This window comes from Heloderma suspectum, chromosome 2 (assembly GCF_057233095.1).
Source record: "Heloderma suspectum isolate Gila_16-S chromosome 2, 16-S_ref, whole genome shotgun sequence".
In the NCBI taxonomy this organism is placed as follows: domain Eukaryota; kingdom Metazoa; phylum Chordata; class Lepidosauria; order Squamata; family Helodermatidae; genus Heloderma; species Heloderma suspectum.
Window position 1 is genome coordinate 346,663,570 of NC_139459.1, and position 20,257 is coordinate 346,683,826.

Consider the following 20,257-nt stretch of genomic DNA (forward strand, 5'->3'; position numbering starts at 1 on the left):
GCAATTTTTCCAGTCAATATCCTGCCCCCATCCTTCCCAGCTGCTTTTCAACCCATACAGAAAAAATACAGGTACTTGTCAAAAAGCGGTTTGGCTGATTTTGCCTGGGAAAAAGACCCCGCCCTCAACCATTGAGTTAAGTACCCCTCCTCCTCCACTGTTCCTCTGATGATATGTTCCACTTCTGGCTGCTTTTCATATAACAACAGTCAGGGAGACTGCTGTGTAATGTCTAGTTTGGCCCTTAAAGCATGAGTTGCCTGGAAATCCCCAGTTTGAATATTACTTCAGCCCTGAACTCCTTAGGGTGGTTTCAGCAAATGATTTTCTCTCAGCCTCCACTCCACATTTGAAAACATGCTGAGAGTAATACTGGCCTTCCTTTGCAGGATGGGTGTTAGGACTAGTGCAATGACATATGTAAAGGCCTTTGGACACTCGGAATACTACGCATAATTAATTACATCACCGTTTACAAAACATCTTGAGAATGTATCTAATGGTGGGAACAGGCAAATGTTACAATGGGATCTTCACAGCGGGGTCTTCCTCTTGGCTTTCATGAAAGAGGGAGAGGCTGCAATCCCACATCCACTTATCTGGGAGTAAGTCCCACTGAACTCAATGGGAATTACTTCTGAGAAGGTATAGGCTAGTGCGGACATTCTATCAAGCTGACAAGGCACTATATGGATTTTTATGGATTCATCTTTTGCATCATCATCATCATTTCATTGGTAAGGCAGGGTGGAGGTAATTTTTGTTTATTTTCCTGACCCCTGCAACCCCTGCCCCCCCTGTTCCAAACAGTTCCCCAGTGAAACGCGTCTCCCCGCTTCCATTGGCAGGAGCATCCTAAAGAGAGGCAGGATGCCAGCTGACATTTTCCTTTCCATTATTTATGTGCTTTTTATTTTTAGAATAAAAAGCACAAAGCACATAATAGGCAGAAACATTTATAGCATATCATATTTCATATACATGGGTGCTGTTAAGAAAAATAGAACTATGATAACCATATGGAGGGAGCAATTCTATGGCTGCTAGTCAGCGGCTAGACAGCCGTAGGATATGTTGGTTCCCGGAGAACCGACCTTCCCCCCATCCTGCACTGCCTTGCAGGCAGCTCGGAACGGCCCTGCACTCCGCAGAGGAGCGCAGAGCAGGGAAAACGGGGTGTTCTGGGGGGCATTCCGGGGCGGGAAAGGCCGGTACGACACATCCTATGTCGTCTGGCAGCATTTTCCCCGCTCCACCTTCCTGAGACTAGACAGCTGAAATTGGCTGTCTAGCTGCAAATGCAGGGTGGCTGAAGCACAGAGGGGACAATCCCCTCTGTGCTTCTCCTGCCCTGCATTGAATAGGCAGTTGCCTCCGAGTTCAGAGGTGGCCGCCTATCCCGATGGGATTGCACCCTAATCACACAGACACAACAGGGGAAAATGTGCTCCAGTTCTGTATTTTGTATTCCAAAGATAAATTTTGTTTTCAAAAGATTCTACCATTTGTCTGCCTTCCCTGATCTCAAGGAAGTTCAACGCTGCAATATCCTTCCTGCTATATGCAATCCACAGGCTCATATTACTTTTGATTGTTGTTTTCTGCCATCTTAAGCAATTAAAATACTTGTAGAAATCCATAAATTGTTCATTGGAAGAATTGGTTTTGTTTTTCTTCCTGGAGGTAAGTATCAGCCCCCTGACGAAATCAAGTCAGCCAACCATCCTGAACAGCTGCTTGTGGACATTTCAGCAAATATGACAACAGAACCTCCACTATCCATCATTATTTAGTACTCTCTACTGCCCCTGAACTCCAGGATGGAATTCTGAATTCCTTCTGCTCCCTGGATGCTGAGTAAACACAGGAGATGCAAGAGGTAAGCAGGTGTCTGTTGGAAAGATTTATTCCAGCAGTTCTAGGTCTAAACGTCTAGTTTGTCCCTCAGAGTGGCATCTGTAGCCTCACCACAACCCTGTGAGGTAGGTTATGCAAAGTCCATGGCCACCCTTTGAATTTCATGGCTGAGTGAGGTCATATAAAAAACCCCATCCTGATTTATTGCATACATAGGCTTGTACCTCCACTCAAAATCCCCCAGATCACTACCCAATGCCATGTGACTGATGCTTCCTGCAGCTGGTGAAAGTAATGACACCCACCAATGAAGTGAGACCAACAACAAACACTCTGACCAGATTTGGGTTAAAAGTCTCCTCTAGGTTTACAGAAAAAGGTTCTTGATGCTGTATCCTGACAGTTGGATATAGGATCTACAAGCCCTACCCTGAGTCCCCCCACCCCCACTCTTGCCCCTTTCTATAACATTGTGTCCAGTTGGCTTCTTTTCCCCCCTCAGTCTCCCTTCCCCTAAACTGCTTAAGGGATTAAAAAACAAATGTCATAGCCCTCCTGTCCCAAGGGTCTGGATTTCCTCATCTTTCAGTTTCCTGGACCCCCTGCAGGTTTTCTTTAATCACACTGCTTACACTGTACTTTTCCTGCAGTCACCTTGTACCCTCTTCTTATTCAGTTTCCCAGTGGGTAGGATTGCTGAAGGATGTTACAGCCATCTGGGACATCTTGCCTTCCTTCAGAGAAACAGCACTTCAGAAGATTCTCTTGTCCTGAGCAGCAAGAATGTTTGTGAACATTCCAGGATAACCCAGTACCCCATCCAGTGGCAGGAAAGCCTCACAGTCAGATGATAAGATTTTAAAAAGCCTCTTATCTATATAAAGATAAATATTACATCTGTATCTCCTGCACAGCAGCAGCACAGACCACTGGTCATCTCCTTTCCGATATATTACTGGGCAGTAAAAAAAAGAGAGTCAGTAAGTATAAAAAATACCATCTTTATTGTGAACCCCAACAACTAGGTGGGGGGCTTGGGGGTTAGAGGATAAATATTACAGGGGAGAGGATGCAGATTTACAGCGTGCAGTGGGGAGGGTAACAGCGATGGTCAGACATACAAGCACACACAAGAAAAGCAAATGCACGATGCAGGTGGCTGGGGAATACAGTAAAAGCCATGAATTCTGCAAGAGAAGGGGGTGCTATAAGCTCCATGGGAGGTTAAATTCTTGGGCAGGAAGTGGAGTGCAGTGTGTCGCCTCGAAGTTCTGGAGGTGCTTCCGGGCCTGTGGGGAGAGAAGAAAAATATAAAAGGTTAGAAGTCGGAGGGAGCGCTCAAGGATGAACAGTGATTTAAAAAAAAAAATGGAGTGAGGAAGGATTTGGGACACAGTGTAGAGCAGCCTTCCCCAACCTTGTGAATTCCAGATGTGTCAGACTGCAACTCCTATCATTCGCAGCCAGCATGTTCACTGTTGGCTAAGATGGGAACTGCAGTCCAACACATCTGGAAGGCACCAAGTGCAGGGCCTGCATGCTTTAATGAGGGTAACAGAAAAACAATCCCCTTCTTTTCCTCTTTCTAAATATTTGCTGTCCAGCACAGGGGAATGAATTAAGGAGAGACGAGTGCAGATTTTAAGAAGTGAGGTGGCTGGCCCCCTCTCCCCACCCCACACAAATGATTAGGGCAGGCCACAACTGGAGCATGCATGGACTAGCTATGCACGGTGTTTTTCTTTGGGGACAGTTCCATGTTCAGTGCACCCTAGTCAAGAAACCCCTGCTGGCCTCTCCTCATCATGCCACCGGAGGAGCCCTCTCTCCACCGAAAGGGGCTATATCCTGAAGCAAAGAGAGCAAATGGCGGCCAAGCAGCGGTAGTGGAGATGATGGGGCAGGCGCAGCATCGCCCGCAACAGCTGGGCCCCCGTCAGATGCAAGGGCTGCTTCACAGGGGCACTGCACCGCCTCTCAATGACACTCACCCCTGCACTAAGGAGGACAGGGAAGGGTGCCTAGCTCAGTGTTGGAGCCCAGGCTTTGCATGCAGGAGGTCTGACGTTCCCTCAGTGACGTCTCCACTTAAAGGGACCTGTAATGGCACCCTGAAGAGCGGCTGCCGGTCAGAGGAAACAGTACTGGGCTAAGTGGACCAACGGTCTGACACTATATAAAACAGTATTGCTTATTATTTGTTATGTTTTTAATCCTCCCAATAACCAATGTTCTCTGAGTGGATTGCAAGAAGTTAAAAGACAAAAATGCCATATGACCTGTTAAAAAATATGCAATATGATACTGGAAAGAATAAAATACTGTACGATACAGTATGTTCATACTATGTTGGAGGGGATATGAAACCATCTGGCTACAGTGGTTCACTGGATGCATGTGACACTGACACACCTGATGGAATCTGAGAAAGGCAGCAGAACACGCGGCCTCCAACAGACTCGGGGAACTTACCAGGAATAGCGCAAGCTGCCGTCTCCCTTCAAGCGTCATGTCTTCACCTGGTTTGAAGAAGAATAAAGGGGTGGAGGCGGGGGGTTGAAACAAGTCAGCAGCGTGCGAGGGATGGGGTCCTGGCACCTCCCTCCCCCCATGAAGCCTTCACCTGTCTCCTCTACAGTGTTTGGTAAAAGAACTGTGGTGAAGCCCCATGTCTCCTTCTCCAAATGGAGCAATTCCTTATTTCACTGACCCACCCCCTAATGCTAGCCTTCCCCAAACTGGTACCCTCCAGATGTTTTGGCTTCCAGCTCCCATCAGCCCCAGCCAGCAAGCCCAATGGTCAGAAATGCTGAGAGTTGTAGCCCAAAACATCTGGAAGGCACCAGGTTGGAAAGGCTGCCCTAGGGTCTCCCAAGACTTTAGCTGGTCTGTCATTACCACAGATACTTCACTGACCTGGCTCGCAATGACCTGGGTGTTGTTTGTTTATTTATTTCATTTCTATACCGCCCAATAGCCACAGCTCTCTGGGCGGTTCACAGAAATTAAAACCAAAGAGCACACAATAAAACAATATAAAATATATAAAACATTAAAACCACAGTATAACAATACAACCAGAATAAAACCAGAATAAAACCTAGCCGCAGTGCAGTAATTTAAAATTTAAATTACTGCACTGTAATTTAAAGTAATTTAATATACAGATTTAAAACAGCAAAGCTAAAGTCTAGAAAGCTACAATACTAAAATGCCTGGGAAAATAAAAAGGTCTTCACCTGGCGCCAGAAAGAATACCGTGTAAGTGCCAGGTGAACCTCATTAGGGAGCTCATTCCACAGCCGGGGTGCCACAGCAGAAAAAGCCCTACTCCTAGTAGTCACCTGCTTCACTTCCTTTGGCAGGGGCTCACGGCAGAGGGCCGCTGAGGATGATCTTCACACCTCCGGATAACCTCCCCCAAGGCAGGGAATTCCACAGGAAGGGGGCCACCACACTGAAGGCCCTTCTCCTGGTGGACTCCAACTAAGCCATAGGTCCGGGCAGGTTGGTAGGGAAGGAGGTGCTCTCTCAGGTATCCTGGTCCCAAGTTGTTTAGGGCTTTGTACACTAGTACTAATACTTTAAACCTGGCCCGGTAGCGAATAGGCAGCCAGTGCAGTTCCCTCAGCAAAGGAGTAACATGCTGAAAAGGGGCAGCTCCTGACAGCAGCCAAGCTGCTGCATTCTGCACTAGCTCCAGCTTCCGGACCAGCCTTAAGGGCAGCCCCACATAGAGCGCATTGCAGTAATCCAGTCTTGAGGGTACTAATGCCTGTACCACCGTGGCCAAGCTATCCCTGTTGAGGAGAGGCCGTAGCTGGCGAACCAGCTGAAGCTGGTAAAAGGCACTCCGTGCTGCCGCAACCACTTGGGCCTCCAGCGACAGTGATGGGTGTAGGAGTACCCCCAGACTATGGACCTGATCTTTCAGAGGGAGTGCAACCCCATCCAGAACCCCATCCAGAACAGAATGAGCCTATCTCTTGGACCCAGGAACCACTCACCCACAGGGCTTCCGTCTTGCCAGGATTCAGCTTCAGTTTACTGGCCCTCATCCAGCCTATTGCTGAGTCTAGGCACTGATTCAGGACTTGCACAGCCTCTCCTGGTTCAGATGTCACAGGGAGATAGAGCTGCATGTCATCAGCATAATGATGGCATTCAGCTCCAAATCCCCTAATGACTGCTCCCAGTGGCTTCATATAGATGTTAAACAACATTGGGGACAGGATGGTGCCCTGCGGCAATATTATCATTCACAATATTATGTTGTGAATGAAGCGGAAGTGAGCGTGCTGTCTCCCGCCTACACCCGCGGTGCTAAACCGGTGGTCTCCAAAGTGGGGGCTTGCACTCCAGGGGTGCGCAAGGTGACCCATTGGGGTGCACGAGCCGCCCGATAATTGAGCAGCCTCCTGCTGCCCTGACGAGCTGCCACTGTGTGCAGTGGTGGTGGAGGCAGCAGGATGGGACGGGAGCCGAGAGGAAAGCTCCAGGGCATTTCTCCCTCAGCCCCAGTCCTATCCTGCCTCTGCCGCAGCCACTGAGGGCAACTGCGCCAGCCCCTGCCAGGCACGGCGGAGGAAGGCGCAGTCGCTTGCCCTGCCATGGCACCGGAGCAGCTGCCATCCAGCCAAAGGAGAGTGAATTTGCTCCAAATTGGCTGACGTTTTCTGCGATGACAAGTGGCTGTCGGTAGTATGCTACCTAGCATGTATTTTTGAAAAACTAAACACACTTAATCTGCCCTTCAAGGTAAAGGTGGCATTTTAACAATGAGTGAGAAAGTAGCCAGGTTCCCCACAGACTGAAAGGAAGGGAATCCACCCATCCCTAGTTGTTCTTCTCCCAACAACCCACAATTCTGAGTACAAATGTCATGATAAACAACCCAGGGACAGAGTGTCACTGGGTTCTTTAGCTCAGTGGAAGCGGGCAGCCAGCAAGCCTGCTCCTACTTGTTCACAACTACTACCCTGGGTAGCTATGACGTGCGAACCAGGTCATTAACTCTGGCTGATTCAGTTTCCCACACAGCCCCCAATATATTATTAAGTTGCCTGCAACCCTCCCCTCAAGCTATTAAATCTCATCAGCCAACCGACCAGTCTCCGGCATTATCCACCTCTCTTCAGGAGCCTCTTGCTATCTAGACTCATTCCCCAAGCCTCCAACATCCTACAGGTCAATTACCATTCTCAGGATTCTCATTCAAACAATCCTCTTTTGTAGGCAACTCTCACACACCCTCTTCTCAGGTTCCACATCTTCCATTTTTCCACTGGTTTGTCTGTTCTGAAATCTAGTCCCATGATAGGTCCATGAGTCCGGGGATTACAACCTGCCACTGGCTAATTCCTGTGCCAGTAACAATCAGAACAACACTATTAGCCAACCATCCCCCATCCTTTAGTTTCACTGGCCAGTCTGGGTAACAGGTCTCTAACATTTCCACCAGCCAGTTCAAGCTCGACTTGTCATAATTCTACAACCTGTTTGCATTCCAATCCCAATTCCCTCCCCCACTGTTTGCTCCTTTCCCCTGTAGCGCAGGCCTCACCGACACTCCAGGGAAATTCATCTCCATCTTCGGCTTTATACGACTTCAATACAGATGAGCACCAGTCGTCTTCCACTTCATAGCGGCTGTAAATGGAGGCTGTGACAAGTACTGAGCGTGAGTGTGGGGCCTTTGGTCTGAATGTCGGTGGGTTGCAGACATGATGTGCTTCCCTGACAACCACATAGCAAGTTACCTCAAACTCAGCACCACTACAGTACACCGGGAACTCTGGTTTAGTTTGGAAGAATCATTACATTTTCCTCATGTGCACCATTACCTTTGGTCCGATAGCCCCAATGCGCCGACTTCAGCCCTGCCTCCCATCTTTAGCCATGCACCTTCTTTAAGAGGACCTCTGAGCAAGTACAGCAGGGGGGCTGGACCTCAGACCCATGGACCAAATATGGACCACCGGTGTTCACCCGTGTTCCCCTGATGGCCAGCCCCCTTCTCCCCTGTCCGCATCACCTTTCCCCCACAGCTTTTGAGCAGTCCCCCCACCCCCGTTCTAAAAGGTTAAAATGCCTCTTCTAAAGCTTTGCTGCTAGCAGTAAGGGCTTTAAGCTAAGCTGGTAATGGTAACTAGCTGGTAACCAGCTGGTAAGCTGGTTTAAATAAGCTGGTATTTCTGGCCCTGCTCCTTTTGCCTTTGGCCCCGCCCACCGCTAGAATGCCCCTTCATGGATCACTGCCTTGTTGTGGCGAAGGGGCTTGCGTAACTCAGTGAGCTATGCCGTGCAGGGCCACCCAAGACGGATAGGTCATGGCAGAGAATTCTGACAAAATGTGGTCCACTGCAGAAGGAAATGGCAACCCACTCCAATATTCTTGCCAAGAAAACCCCATGGAACGTATCACAAGGCTAAAAGAGATGACGCCGGAAGATAAGCCCCTCAGGTCGGAAGGTGTCCAATATACTACTGGGGAAGAGCAGAGGGTATTTCCAAGTAGTGCCAGAAAGAGTGAAGCGGCTGGGCCGAAGCTGAAAGGACACTCAGCTGTGGATGTGTCTGGTAGTAAAAAGAAAATCCGATGCTGTAAAGAACAATATTGTTTAGGAACCTGGAATGTCAGATCAATGAATCAAGGTAAGCTGGAGGTGGTCAAACATGAGATGGCAAGATTGAACATCGACATCTTGGGAATCAGTGAACTAAAATGGACAGGCATGGGCGAATTTAATTCAGGTGACCATCATATCTACTACTGTGGGCAAGAATCCCTTAGAAGAAATGGAGTAGCACTCATCGTCAACAAAAGGGTGGGAAAAGCAGTACTGGGGTACAATCTTAAAAATGATAGAATGATCTCAGTACGAATCCAAGGCAAACCATTCAACATCACAGTAATTCAAGTCTATGCCCCAACCACTGAGGCCGAAGAAGCTGAGGTTGATCGGTTCTATGAAGACCTACAACACCTTCTAGAACTAACACCAACAAAAGATGTCCTCTTCATCATAGGGGATTGGAATGCTAAAGTAGGAAGTCAAGAAATCACCAGGATAACAGGCAGGCATGGCCTTGGTGTACAAAATGAAGCAGGACAAAAGCTAATAGAGTTTTGCCAAGAGAACACGCTGATCATAGCAAACACTCTTTTCCAACAGCACAAGAGACGACTCTACACATGGACATCACCAGATGGTCAATATCGAAATCAGATTGATTACGTCCTTTGCAGCCAAAGATGGAGAAGCTCTATGCAGTCAGTCAAAACAAGACCTGGAGCTGACTGTGGCTCAGATCATGAGCTGCTTCTTGCAAAATTTCGGCTTAAATAGAAGAACGTCGGGAAAACCACTAAACCATTCAGGTATGACCTAAATCATATCCCTTATGAATATACAGTGGAGGTGAGGAATAGATTGAAGGGATTAGACCTGATAGACAGAGTGCCTGAGGAACTATGGACGGAGGTCCGTAACATTGTTCAGGAGGCAGCAATGAAATCCATCCCAAAGAAAAATAAATGCAAGACAGCCAAGTGGCTGTCTGATGAGGCTTTACAAGTAGCTGAGGAAAGAAGGGAAGCGAAAAGCAAGGGAGAAAGGGGAAGATATATCCAACTGAATGCAGAGTTCCAGAGAATAGCAAGGAGAGACAAGAAGGCCTTCTTAAATGAACAATGCAAAGAAATCGAGGAAAACAACAGAATGGAAAAGACTAGAGATCTCTTCAAGAAAATCGGAGATCTCAAGGGAACATTTTGTGCAAAGATGGGCATGATAAAGGACAAAGAAGGCAGGGACCTAACAGATGCAGATGAGATTAAGAAGAGGTGGCAAGAATACACAGAAGAACTATACAGGAAAGATCTGAATGTCCCTGATAGCCATGACAGTGTGGTCACTGAACTTGAGCCGGACATCCTCGAGAGTGAAGTCAAGTGGGCCTTAGGAAGCATTACTAACAACAAAGCTAGCGGAGATGACAGTATTCCAGCTGAGCTATTTAAGATCCTAAAAGATGATGCTGTTAAAGTGCTGCATTCAATATGCCAACAAATTTGGAACACTCAACAATGGCCGCAAGACTGGAAAAGGTCAGTTTACATTCCAATTCCAAAGAAGGGCAACACCAAAGAGTGTTCAAACTACCGCACAATTGCGCTCATTTCACATGCCAGCAAGGTGATGCTCAAGATCCTACAAGCTAGGCTTCAGCAGTATGCGAACCGAGAACTACCAGAAGTACAAGCTGGGTTTCGAAGAGGCAGAGGAACTAGAGATCAAATCGCCAATATTCGCTGGATCATGGAGAAAGCAAGAGAATTCCAGAAAAATGTCTATTTCTGCTTCATTGACTACGCTAAAGCCTTTGATTGTGTGGATCACAACAAACTGTGGCAAATTCTGAAAGTGATGGGAGTACCAGACCACCTTACCTGTCTCCTGAGAAACCTGTACGAGGGTCAAGAAGCAACAGTAAGAACCAGAGATGGAACAACCGAGTGGTTCCAAATTGGGAAAGGAGTACGACAAGGCTGCATATTGTCACCCTGCTTATTTAACTTATATGCAGAGTACATCATGAGAAATGCCGGGTTGGATGAATCAGAGGTCGGAATTAAGATTGCTGGGAGAATTATCAACAACCTCCGATATGCAGACGATACCACCCTAATGGCAGAAAGCGAAGAGGATCTCAAGAGCCTCTTGTTGAGGGTGAAAGAGGAGAGTGCAAAAGCTGGTTTGAAACTCAACATTAAAAAAACGAAGATCATGGCATCTGGCCCCATCACTTCCTGGCATACAGAAGGGGAAGAAATGGAAGCAGTGACAGATTTTACTTTCTTGGGCTCCAAGATCACCGCAGACGGTGACTGTAGCCATGAAATTAAAAGACGCTTGCTCCTTGGGAGGAAAGCTATGGCCAACCTAGACAGCATAGTAAGAAGCAGAGACATCACCTTGCCGACAAAGGTCCGTCTAATCAAAGCTATGGTTTTCCCAGTAGTAATGTATGGCTGTGAGAGCTGGACTATAAGGAAGGCTGAGCGCTGAAGAATTGATGCTTTCGAACTGTGGTGCTGGAGAAGACTCTTACGAGTCCCCTGGACTGCAAGGAGGTCAAATCAGTCCATCCTAAAGGAAATCAACCCTGAGTGCTCATTGGAAGGACAGATAATGAAGCTGAAGCTCCAATATTTTGGCCACCTAATGCGAAGAGAAAACTCCCTGGAAAAGACCCTGATGCTGGGAAAGACTGAGGGCAAAAGGAGAAGGGGACGGCAGAGGATGAGATGGCTAGATAGCATCACGGATGCAATGAATATGAACTTGAGCACGCTCCGGGAGAGAGCGCAGGACAGGAAGGCCTGGCGTGCTATGGTCCATGGGGTCACGAAGAGTCGGACATGACTGAACAACAACAAACCGCTAGAATGCAGCCCCCAAGAGCTTCTCCAAATTGGATTTGGCCCTTGGGCCGAAAGAGGTTAGAGTACAGTGTCTTCCCCCACTTTTCTTCTACTGAGCAACTGCAACCTATCCCCACAAAATGTAGAATTAAGGAACAGGATGTCCTCCCAGGTCAGATGACAAGAGCCCCCATAGGCCTGAACCCTGGCACCCATCTGAGAAATCCACCTTCTTCAGTAGTATGGCAAAATCACAGCTGAAATGTAAAAAAATAATAATCTCAAAGCTTGTGTCTGTGCTTTTGTACGACTACTAAACTGTTTGTTGCGACGCTATACCTGACCATGCCCATTTACTATTGCCACTGGGAGAGAGGCGAAGCCTAGTGTTTGCCAACTTTACCTTCCTCCATGGGTGTGGAAGCTTCCAGCCATTCCCGTACGACTCTCACACCCTCTTCAGCCATGACTTTGGGATACCTGGCATAGGGAAAAACTTGCTGAAATAGATTCTGATTGGCTTCTGCTTCCTACCTCACAGCCTATAAAGTTTGGGGCTCTGCTTTCATGGGTGGCCTAGAAGACCAATTCAATATTCATCTATGTTTTCTTTAAGGTTCTATATCGATCTACCCTTTCTTCAAGATAACCCATCCAAAATGTGCCCCTTTGAGCTGGGTTCTAGAAAAAAAAAATTAAGTTAGCTCCCTATGTATTGTCCTTTAGATGGCTTGTGAAAACGACATTGTTCTGTTGAGGCTTTAATGGTTAATGTCACTCTCTGATTTTGCTGTTGCTCTCTGGTTTTATGCTCTTTTTTTTGGCTTCTGTCTTTTGTTGATGTATTTTAAATTCATTTTATTAGTTTATTTTATTTGTACATTGCCTTGAGTGATCATTGAGCAGAGGGAGAATTCATAAATAGACTAAATAAATGGTAACAAATAACATCCGCTCACCTGTACTGCAGTAACTTCAGAAGCAAATTATTCCCTCTGTTGGACATTATATCTTCAGGAACCCTGGAAACCCAGGAGAGGACAGAGTTAAAACTGTATTACTAGGTGTACTCTACCAAAGAGACAAGAGTCCCGCTGGATCATGCATGATGGCCCTGCTCTGAAGGATGACAAATATAAACAAGCTTCATTTTAACTCTCTCATCTCTAACATCTCAACCAGGCCAGCTACAGCTTAGCAATGCTGGCTGGGCATCTTGGTATTTTTCTTGATTGCCATTTTACTCACGTTGTGGTGATGATCTCATCTTTGGTTCTACGCACCAGCAACACGGGTCCCTGGTACCTGAAGAGGAGACAATGTTAAGGCATGTGCTTTGTGTGAGGCACATGAGAAAACAGTAAATGTTCCATCCAAGTAGACATTGGCCCAGTTCAGATGATCATATCTCTGCTTGTTAAGATACATATGAGTTCATGTACAGAGTCCCTTTGCATGAGCTACAATTAAATCAGGAAGTCTCTAATGAACCATCATTCCCTGTTCTTTCCTGGTTTGGATGAATGGTTACCTGCTTTGGAGCAAGACAGAGACCCAGAGTTCGCATGTAAAGAGAAGCCACTACGGGTGAATTTCTCTGTGGTTTTTTCATTGTTGCGGCAGCTGCCTTTGAATATTAGGGGTGCGGTGGGGGCACGCCGTAGCTCCTCCTTACATGCAAACCCGGCGAGGGTGGGTTGTTGGGGTGGTTGACAAGCCACCGCAACCCTAAAACAGCCCATGGGTCCTGGGTGGCTAGTCGGCCACCCCAACCCACCCTCACTGGGGTTTGCATGTAACAAGAAGCTACGGCGTGTCCCTGCTGTGCCCCAAATATTCAAAATGGTGGCTGGCGCTGCAACCAAACCCCCCACAGGGAAATTCACCCACCGTGGCTTCTCGTTATGTGCGAACCAGGTCAGGATATTAAACCAAGTTCTAACTGGCTTGTTACAAAACCGATAAGCATAGTTTCCCATTTCACCTGAACCAGATTAGACTTGCTGGTTTAATTGTGAGACACAGCTGGATGTATAGGCAAACTCCACATACGTCTCTCGCTCTCCTGGTTCTGTATGTGCACCAGGGTGCAGAACTGAAATTAGGTGGGGAACGGATGACATTACCCCCCCCCCTTTGCCTTCCTCCATGCCGAGAGAAGCATGGAGCCCCGTTCCCCTGTTGGCATGGAAAAAGGGACTTGGGTGGTGCTGAGAGGAACAGCTACTCCTCCCAGCACCAGCCAAGTCCCTGGCTTTGCACAGCATGCATTCTCCCCATGGGGGTGGGGCTTGGGTGCCATGCCTCACCCCCTGGAGGAACCCAAGGATGCTCCTGAGGCCGGATGCAGAACCTCTGTAGACCAGAGGTTTGGCATCCCTGCAGTACACCAGTTATTTATTTATTTATAACATTTGTATCCTGCCCTATATCATTAAGATCTCAGGGTGGCATACAGCTAAAAATCAATTTCACCAGTACAGAACAATAATTTAAACAGCTAAAAAAAAATTAAACCATTAAACAAGCTAATACCAATTTAAATCTAAAACAATAAAACAGTTAAAACAGTGTGCTACTTTAGGGAATGCACTTAGCCCTCAAAGGCTTTGGTAAAAAGCTATGTTTTTACTTGGCGCCGAAATGAAACCCATGTACGTGCCAATCGGGCCTCCAAGGGGAGGGCATTCCACAACCGGGGTGCCACACCATGGGAGCCATCTAATTATCAATAATTGTTACGTTAGTATATTGGCCTTGCTCGAGGGACCAAAGGTAGCATGTGCAGCAGTCTCCTGTCTCAGAATTGGCCAGGGCTACTTTCTTGCCCCTACACGCTTGCCATACTTCTAAAACTGTATTACCCAATCTCTCTCCTCGGAACCCTTTTCAGACCAACGGTTCCAAGAGGTGAGAAAGGGTAAAACTTTGCAACAAAGCCAATGTGCCTTTGCTCTATTTATATTCCATCCCACTTCCCTACAATGTACACTGGTCTAAAGGTATTTATGTTAAAGTGTAGGATTTGAAGACTTTGGCTACTGTTCTAATTAGGTGATGAATGCAATGTTGGGTGAGAGGACTTTGGCTCACACAGTGAGTTTCCCTTCCTCTTCTCTCCCCTGCATATCCCTCCAGAGTAGATTTGGTGGGCTGCAGGAGGGAGAATTTGATCCACTGGCAAAAGGATTCCACTGGATACAACCCTAAGTGACAGCCCCTCAGCTAATTTTCACATCCCCTTGTCATGGATGTGCGTAAAAACAGCAACAAAACCCAACCTTTTTTATTTATTTGATTATATTTTTAATCCGTCCAATAACAAAAGTCCTCTGGGCGGATTACAAACCTTACTATTTTGAAGATTAGCTATTGTAACTTTTGCTATTTTCTTCTCGTTATTTGCCAATGCCCTTCATTGCTCAGCCTCTCCCTCCGCAACTCTCCTGGCTGCCTACCAGCAAAGCTGTTCTCCATTGTTCAGGTTCAGATGTTGCCTCACTGTCCGGGTGACCAGGCCCCCTGCGGAACGAAGGAAAGAAGTTACGTCAGCTTCGTCCTCCAGCAAGCGTATCCCTAACTTCGTAACCTACTTCGCATATCTTTCAGAACAATCAACTTCCAGTTTCCTGCTGTTTTCAAATTACGTGTCGTGCGGCAGAGGTGGGGAGAGGCCTGGGCGCTGACAGGAGGCAATGGACGCTAGTGGCCAATTGGCGCAGTGGGTTGCCTGTGCCTGTTTGGACGATCAGCCACCTGGAATCTACTTCTGAGTTGTATTCTCATAAAGAGCAACAGGGGTATCAAACCGGCATTACCCAGCCCTAGTTTGGAAAGACACGGATGCTAAGAGCTGTGAAGATGACGCAGCCTGATCCTGGCAAGTAAAGGAAAGGGGTCGTAGCCCAGTGACAGAGCACAGGTGGCTCCATGTTCAGTCCTTAGCATCTTGAGTTAAAACAGTATGGCTGTTCACACAACACACTAACCCATACTCAGTGGTTACATGGCTTGTTTTGAAGTGGGTTGTTGAATCGTGGGTTAGTGTGCTCTCTGAGCGCAGCCAGGGTGGCTTGTTAACAATGCAGTGTGGCTTATTTTCTCGAACAAGTCACCTTGCGAATCCCTGGTTTGCTGTTGGGCTGTCAGGGTGGTTTACAAGCCACACTGCATGGTTAACGAGCCACCCTGGCTGCGCTCAGACAACATAACCCATTCTGCGGAAAACGTGCTGCATTCAAGCAACATGCTAAGCCACGGTTCAGCAAGCAACCCACGGTTCAACAACCCACACTCAATCACTGAGTTTGGTGAACAGCTGCAGTCTCAGGTAGAGGGCTGGGAAGACTTGACAATCCACTGCCAGTTGGAATAGACCAGGGGGAGGTAACTTAGTGCCCTGCAGATGTTTCAGACTACATCTCCCATAATCCCTGACCAATGGCTCATCCTGGCTAGAACATATGGGAGTTGTAGTCCAAACCATCTGGAGGGCATCAGGTTGCCTACCCCTGGAACAGACAGTGCTGAGGTAGACAGACCAGTCATCTCACCCTGTATTGGGCAGCTGTGTCTGTCTTCAAGCAAGTCCCTTTGAACTCAACACATTTCTTGTACCCCTGAAATATCTGCTCAACCTGTACATTTGTAAACAAATAATTACAAGTACACCACACATCTTCAAGTGCGCACCCCTCCAAAGGGAAAATCCTGGAAAATTCTGCAGCAATTCACCACCACTTGCTTGGGAAAGTGCAAAAACAAACCCTCAGCAGGAACCATGGATGCTACACACCCATCCAAAATTGTGGGTAAAACTATGAGAATGTCCCACCGAGACCATCTGGTTAACATAGTAGGTATGTAGGAGTGGGGATGTAGTGGCACAGTGATGTAGGACAGAGAGCTTTGGCTATTGGGCAGTACAGAAATGTAATAAATAATAAAAAAAATATTGCACACATTTGACAAATGCATGTCAAAATCGCAAAACAGGGGTTGACGTGGTAAAGGGAGAAATATTTAGGCCTCCCTCCTCCTGAATCCTGCCAAAGGATTTGGGAAGAGAGCTGTGGCTACGAGCTGCAGTATGTGGTTAAAAGTCAAGAACAAGAAATATGGTGATGTGACAGCAAAACCTCTGTATGACATCAGGCCTTTTAAACCACAGAAGAGAGAAGTAGTACAGCCCCAGGATGGCTGGCTAGCAGAAAAGGCAACTACCGTCGTTAAAAGGAAGGAAGGCCCTGGTTCAAACCAACACATCTGAAAGGCACCAGGTTGGGGAAGGCTGTGTTCTGAAGTCATGTGTCCTAAGCGGTTTGAGTACTTAAGGAAACAGAAGTGCTACACAGCAATTATTAACTCTCACGGGTTGAGCCACCTGGGCGGATGCGGGACATTTTAAAATAGGAGTGTCTAAGCCATTTGACCATAAAGGGATGTGCATTTTTTCTCTCCTTCCCCTTACTCCAGCTTTCCGGCATGACCTTGAGGGCAAGCGGGACGAGGTCATCGAAGGAGGCATCCAGAATAAGGCCGCTGATGTCTGGGTATGACATGGCGGCCCAGGTGGCTGTTGCAGGGAGAAAAGAAAAGAAAGGAGGAGCGGTTACTACGTGCTTTGAATGTGGGCTCAATGATGTAGGGGCATGTCAAGAAGCCTTAAAGCTGCCTGCTCCCCACACCCTGATTCAAAGGTTTGACTCGCTCCCATCATAAACTGAGCTTTCCCACCCCCCAAATGTGTAGCATTCCATGATCGTTTTACGAGTTTTGGAATGGGGAAGGAGCTCCTGGAGTTGAACATCTTGTTTGCACCTGCTTGCAGAAGGAGAACTTACCAATGGACCGTGCACCAGGTTAATTAGTGCAAAAAGAAGAATATTGGGATATTCCATCTCGGGCATGAATATCAATATGAATACGTCAGCACCACAGTGCCAAGACCATGAAACCAAGATACCTGAAACTTGGCATGCATACTAAGGGGGACCCCAGGCGTTATTTGGCTTTTAAAATGGATTAATTTTAATTGATTTAAATGTATCTGTGTGGTTGAAGCCCGCAGTAGCATCTTCAGTCACTAGGTGGCAGACTTCCCTAACCAGCACATGACTTTGCGGTCAGCACAGTCTGAAGCCACAGGAGATCAGCAGGCCCAGGGACAGAGTTATATGCCTGCCCTCTCCCCGCTGCTGTGGGACAGCTTCTTATCTATGCTTCCAGATTGGTAATTTGGGGGATGAGGTTCTGCATCCTTCAAAAAGGGCTCCCCTAAAAACAGACCTGCCCTGTTCTGCATATCCCCCAATTATTAATGGCAATTCTCACATGCTCCTGCCCGTTCATCTCTGGCCAACCCCTCCCACCTACCCAGCCCTACCCGGCAGTTCCCACCAGCTTTGCTTGGTACCTGTAAAGCCCCCGATGGACCAGGCATAGAGGATGATGTCCTCAGGAAGGAAGCCCAAGCGGTGGATGGCATACTGGATCACCACGTCCATGGCATTGGCCTCATTCTGTGGCAGTGGCACTCCCTGAGGCAGGGCGGGACAGAGGTTAGTGCACAGAGAACCTGGGAGTGAGAACTCTAGGGAGGAGAGCGGGGATATATAGCCTGCCTTCCTCTCTGCTTTTCTACACAAAACCTCTTCCAGTAAGTGTTCTCAGTGTTTTGAGATCAGGTCTCGCTCCTAAGCCAGACCTGCCATTTTTGTCACGGGAAAGGTATGGGCTTGTCTCCGTCCTTAGGGATGAGTTACATCCCTAACACTTTGGGATCTCTATGTGAGATGGTGCATGGCAGTGCTACATATTACAGTCTCTGCAGTAAATACCAGCATTTTCCATAGTATGGGCATGTGCGTAAAATAACAAAGAGCACTGCCCTTAGCTGCAAGCATAATATAGTTTGGGTTTCTTCAATGTAGAACAGAACAGACCTAAATCAATTGTCCTGCTGCTGCTGCTGGAGTACAGAGTTTTGTCATAGCTCTGGGCTGGTTTGCATGACACAGTGGGTTATCATCGGTTAATTGGCCCATGTTTAGCTGCAGCATGCGTGGCTGCCATTTTGAATATGAGTCCTCCGATCAGGGTGATCTGGGTTGCGGCGTGTTGTGCGAACCCAGCTATCATGGGTAAATCAAGGGTTAAACAACCCACACTTAGTCCAACAACTAATTGAGGGTCCAACACTTAACCCAACTACTAACTGAGGGTTAAGTGTGGGTTGTTTAACCCTCGATTCACCCACAATGTTAATACAACACACTGCAACCCCTGATCTCCCCGATCGGAGGTAGCATATTCAAAACAGTGGCCACACGCACTCTGCATGCACTGCAGCTAACTGTGGTTTAATTAACCTACAATAACCCATTGTGTCATGCGAACTGGGTATCTGTGTCAAACTTGGGGTTGTATATAGAATATGAATTAGTGCAATTATTAGGAAATGCTTGATTTCATTTTACAGGATTTAGGGTTTGGGAATTTAAAGACTCTGAAGTCCAGTGCCTGCCCTCTGTAAATACATGAGAATTCTTTAGAAAGGAAATATCCTTGGTATGCCAAGTACAGATCAATGATTTATCTTGCTCTGAGTATTATAAACATGTGCCATGTGGGGAATGAGGGACCTTCAGGATAGAAGAGACAATTTCAGCAATGGGAAAGAAAACAGCCAGAGGCATTACGTTCTATGTGAAGGAACCGACATGCTCACCTGAACAACAATTAAAAAGGATGTGCAACTGCCTGTCCGTCTGTCAGCACCACAGTGCCAAAACCATGCAACCGGGATACCTGAAACTTGACATGAATACTAAGGGGGACCCCAGGCGTTATTTGGCTTTTAAAATGGATTAATTAATTTTAGTTAATTTAAATGTAACTGTGTAGTTGAAGCCTGCAGTAACATCTTCAGTCACTAGCTGGCAGACTTCCCTAACCAGCACATGGCTTTGCAGTCAGCACAGTCTGAAGCCACAGGAGATCAGCAGCCCCAGGGACAGAGTTATATGCCTCCCCTTCCCTACTGCTGTGGGACAGCCCCCCTCAAGGACAAAGAGGGGACAGAACTCTCCCTCAAGGGCACACCTTGGCAGGGCCTGTGCCTAGGGTTGCCAGCAGGCATGACTTCACTCTGACAGGTCAGGCACAATGTGCCCAACTCTGACATCCGTGTAAGCTTGCTGGAAGGCTTAGCTGTAACCTGCTAAGGGGTATTCCAACCCATGCAAAGTAGGGCCCATTCGCTAGTTAAAAATAAGATAGGATTTTTGTATTGCAATTCTGTTCAGAAAGGCAAAATTGGCCTAATAGCTGTCTAACAGATACACTTTCCACATGTTCAAAGTATACCCCAACCACATTTTATTCTCTGCACAACATTCTCAGGCCACAATCCAGTGCTAGCAGCATGCATTAGATGACAGGGCTATAGCTTTGTTGCAGAAGAACCGATGGTCCTGCCACTCTACCCATGTTTTGAAAGGAAGACACATTCCAGCACAAAACAGGGGAAGTGCAGAGACTCCAGAGAGAAACAAGCTCCAATTCCTAGTCTTTTGAGTGAAAGTCTTCGGGGTGGGGGGACGATATTTGTAACCAAGAGGGTTAGACAGATCCCCCCGCCCCCAGGCATCTGGATTCTGAATGGGTCTATCTACACTGGATTTATTTGGAGGCCATCTATCAGATGTTGAAAAGTATTCAGATTTAAATTTTTGGTAAAACTCACCGTGCTGCCTGCAAATCCAGGGTGATTCCATCCCAGCACAGAATATCCAGCTACAAGAGAGAAAAAAGAATGGAAATGCTGGCAAAGAAGGGTCAGGATAATACACAGTACCCCAGGCTCTGAAATGGCTTGGCCAAGTGAGCCCTCCCTTTCTCAATTTGGAAAGAAGAGGGAAATGGCCAGGTGCAAAAGTAGGATTCACACTCCCCGAAGACACCTTGCCATTT

The 20,257-nt window shown here is 47.2% G+C and overlaps 1 protein-coding gene across 2 annotated transcripts in view; it reads right to left on the reverse strand.

The window, feature by feature from the left end:
- Positions 1-2,842: 2,842 nt before the first annotated feature.
- The window catches only part of ABHD16A (abhydrolase domain containing 16A, phospholipase), a 38,761-nt gene continuing 21,346 nt past the window's right edge, over positions 2,843-20,257 (reverse strand). For both annotated transcript variants that reach the window (XM_084840893.1, XM_084840892.1), the window contains 10 exons: positions 20,031-20,080; positions 17,700-17,823; positions 16,755-16,859; positions 14,743-14,806; positions 12,533-12,589; positions 12,244-12,306; positions 11,688-11,764; positions 7,421-7,519; positions 4,330-4,376; positions 2,843-3,146 (listed from right to left, as the gene is read on the reverse strand). In XM_084840893.1, the coding sequence (XP_084697019.1) occupies positions 3,063-3,146; positions 4,330-4,376; positions 7,421-7,519; positions 11,688-11,764; positions 12,244-12,306; positions 12,533-12,589; positions 14,743-14,806; positions 16,755-16,859; positions 17,700-17,823; positions 20,031-20,080 (770 nt within the window). In that variant the 3' untranslated portion in view covers positions 2,843-3,062. The remainder of the gene's footprint in view (positions 3,147-4,329; positions 4,377-7,420; positions 7,520-11,687; positions 11,765-12,243; positions 12,307-12,532; positions 12,590-14,742; positions 14,807-16,754; positions 16,860-17,699; positions 17,824-20,030; positions 20,081-20,257) is intronic.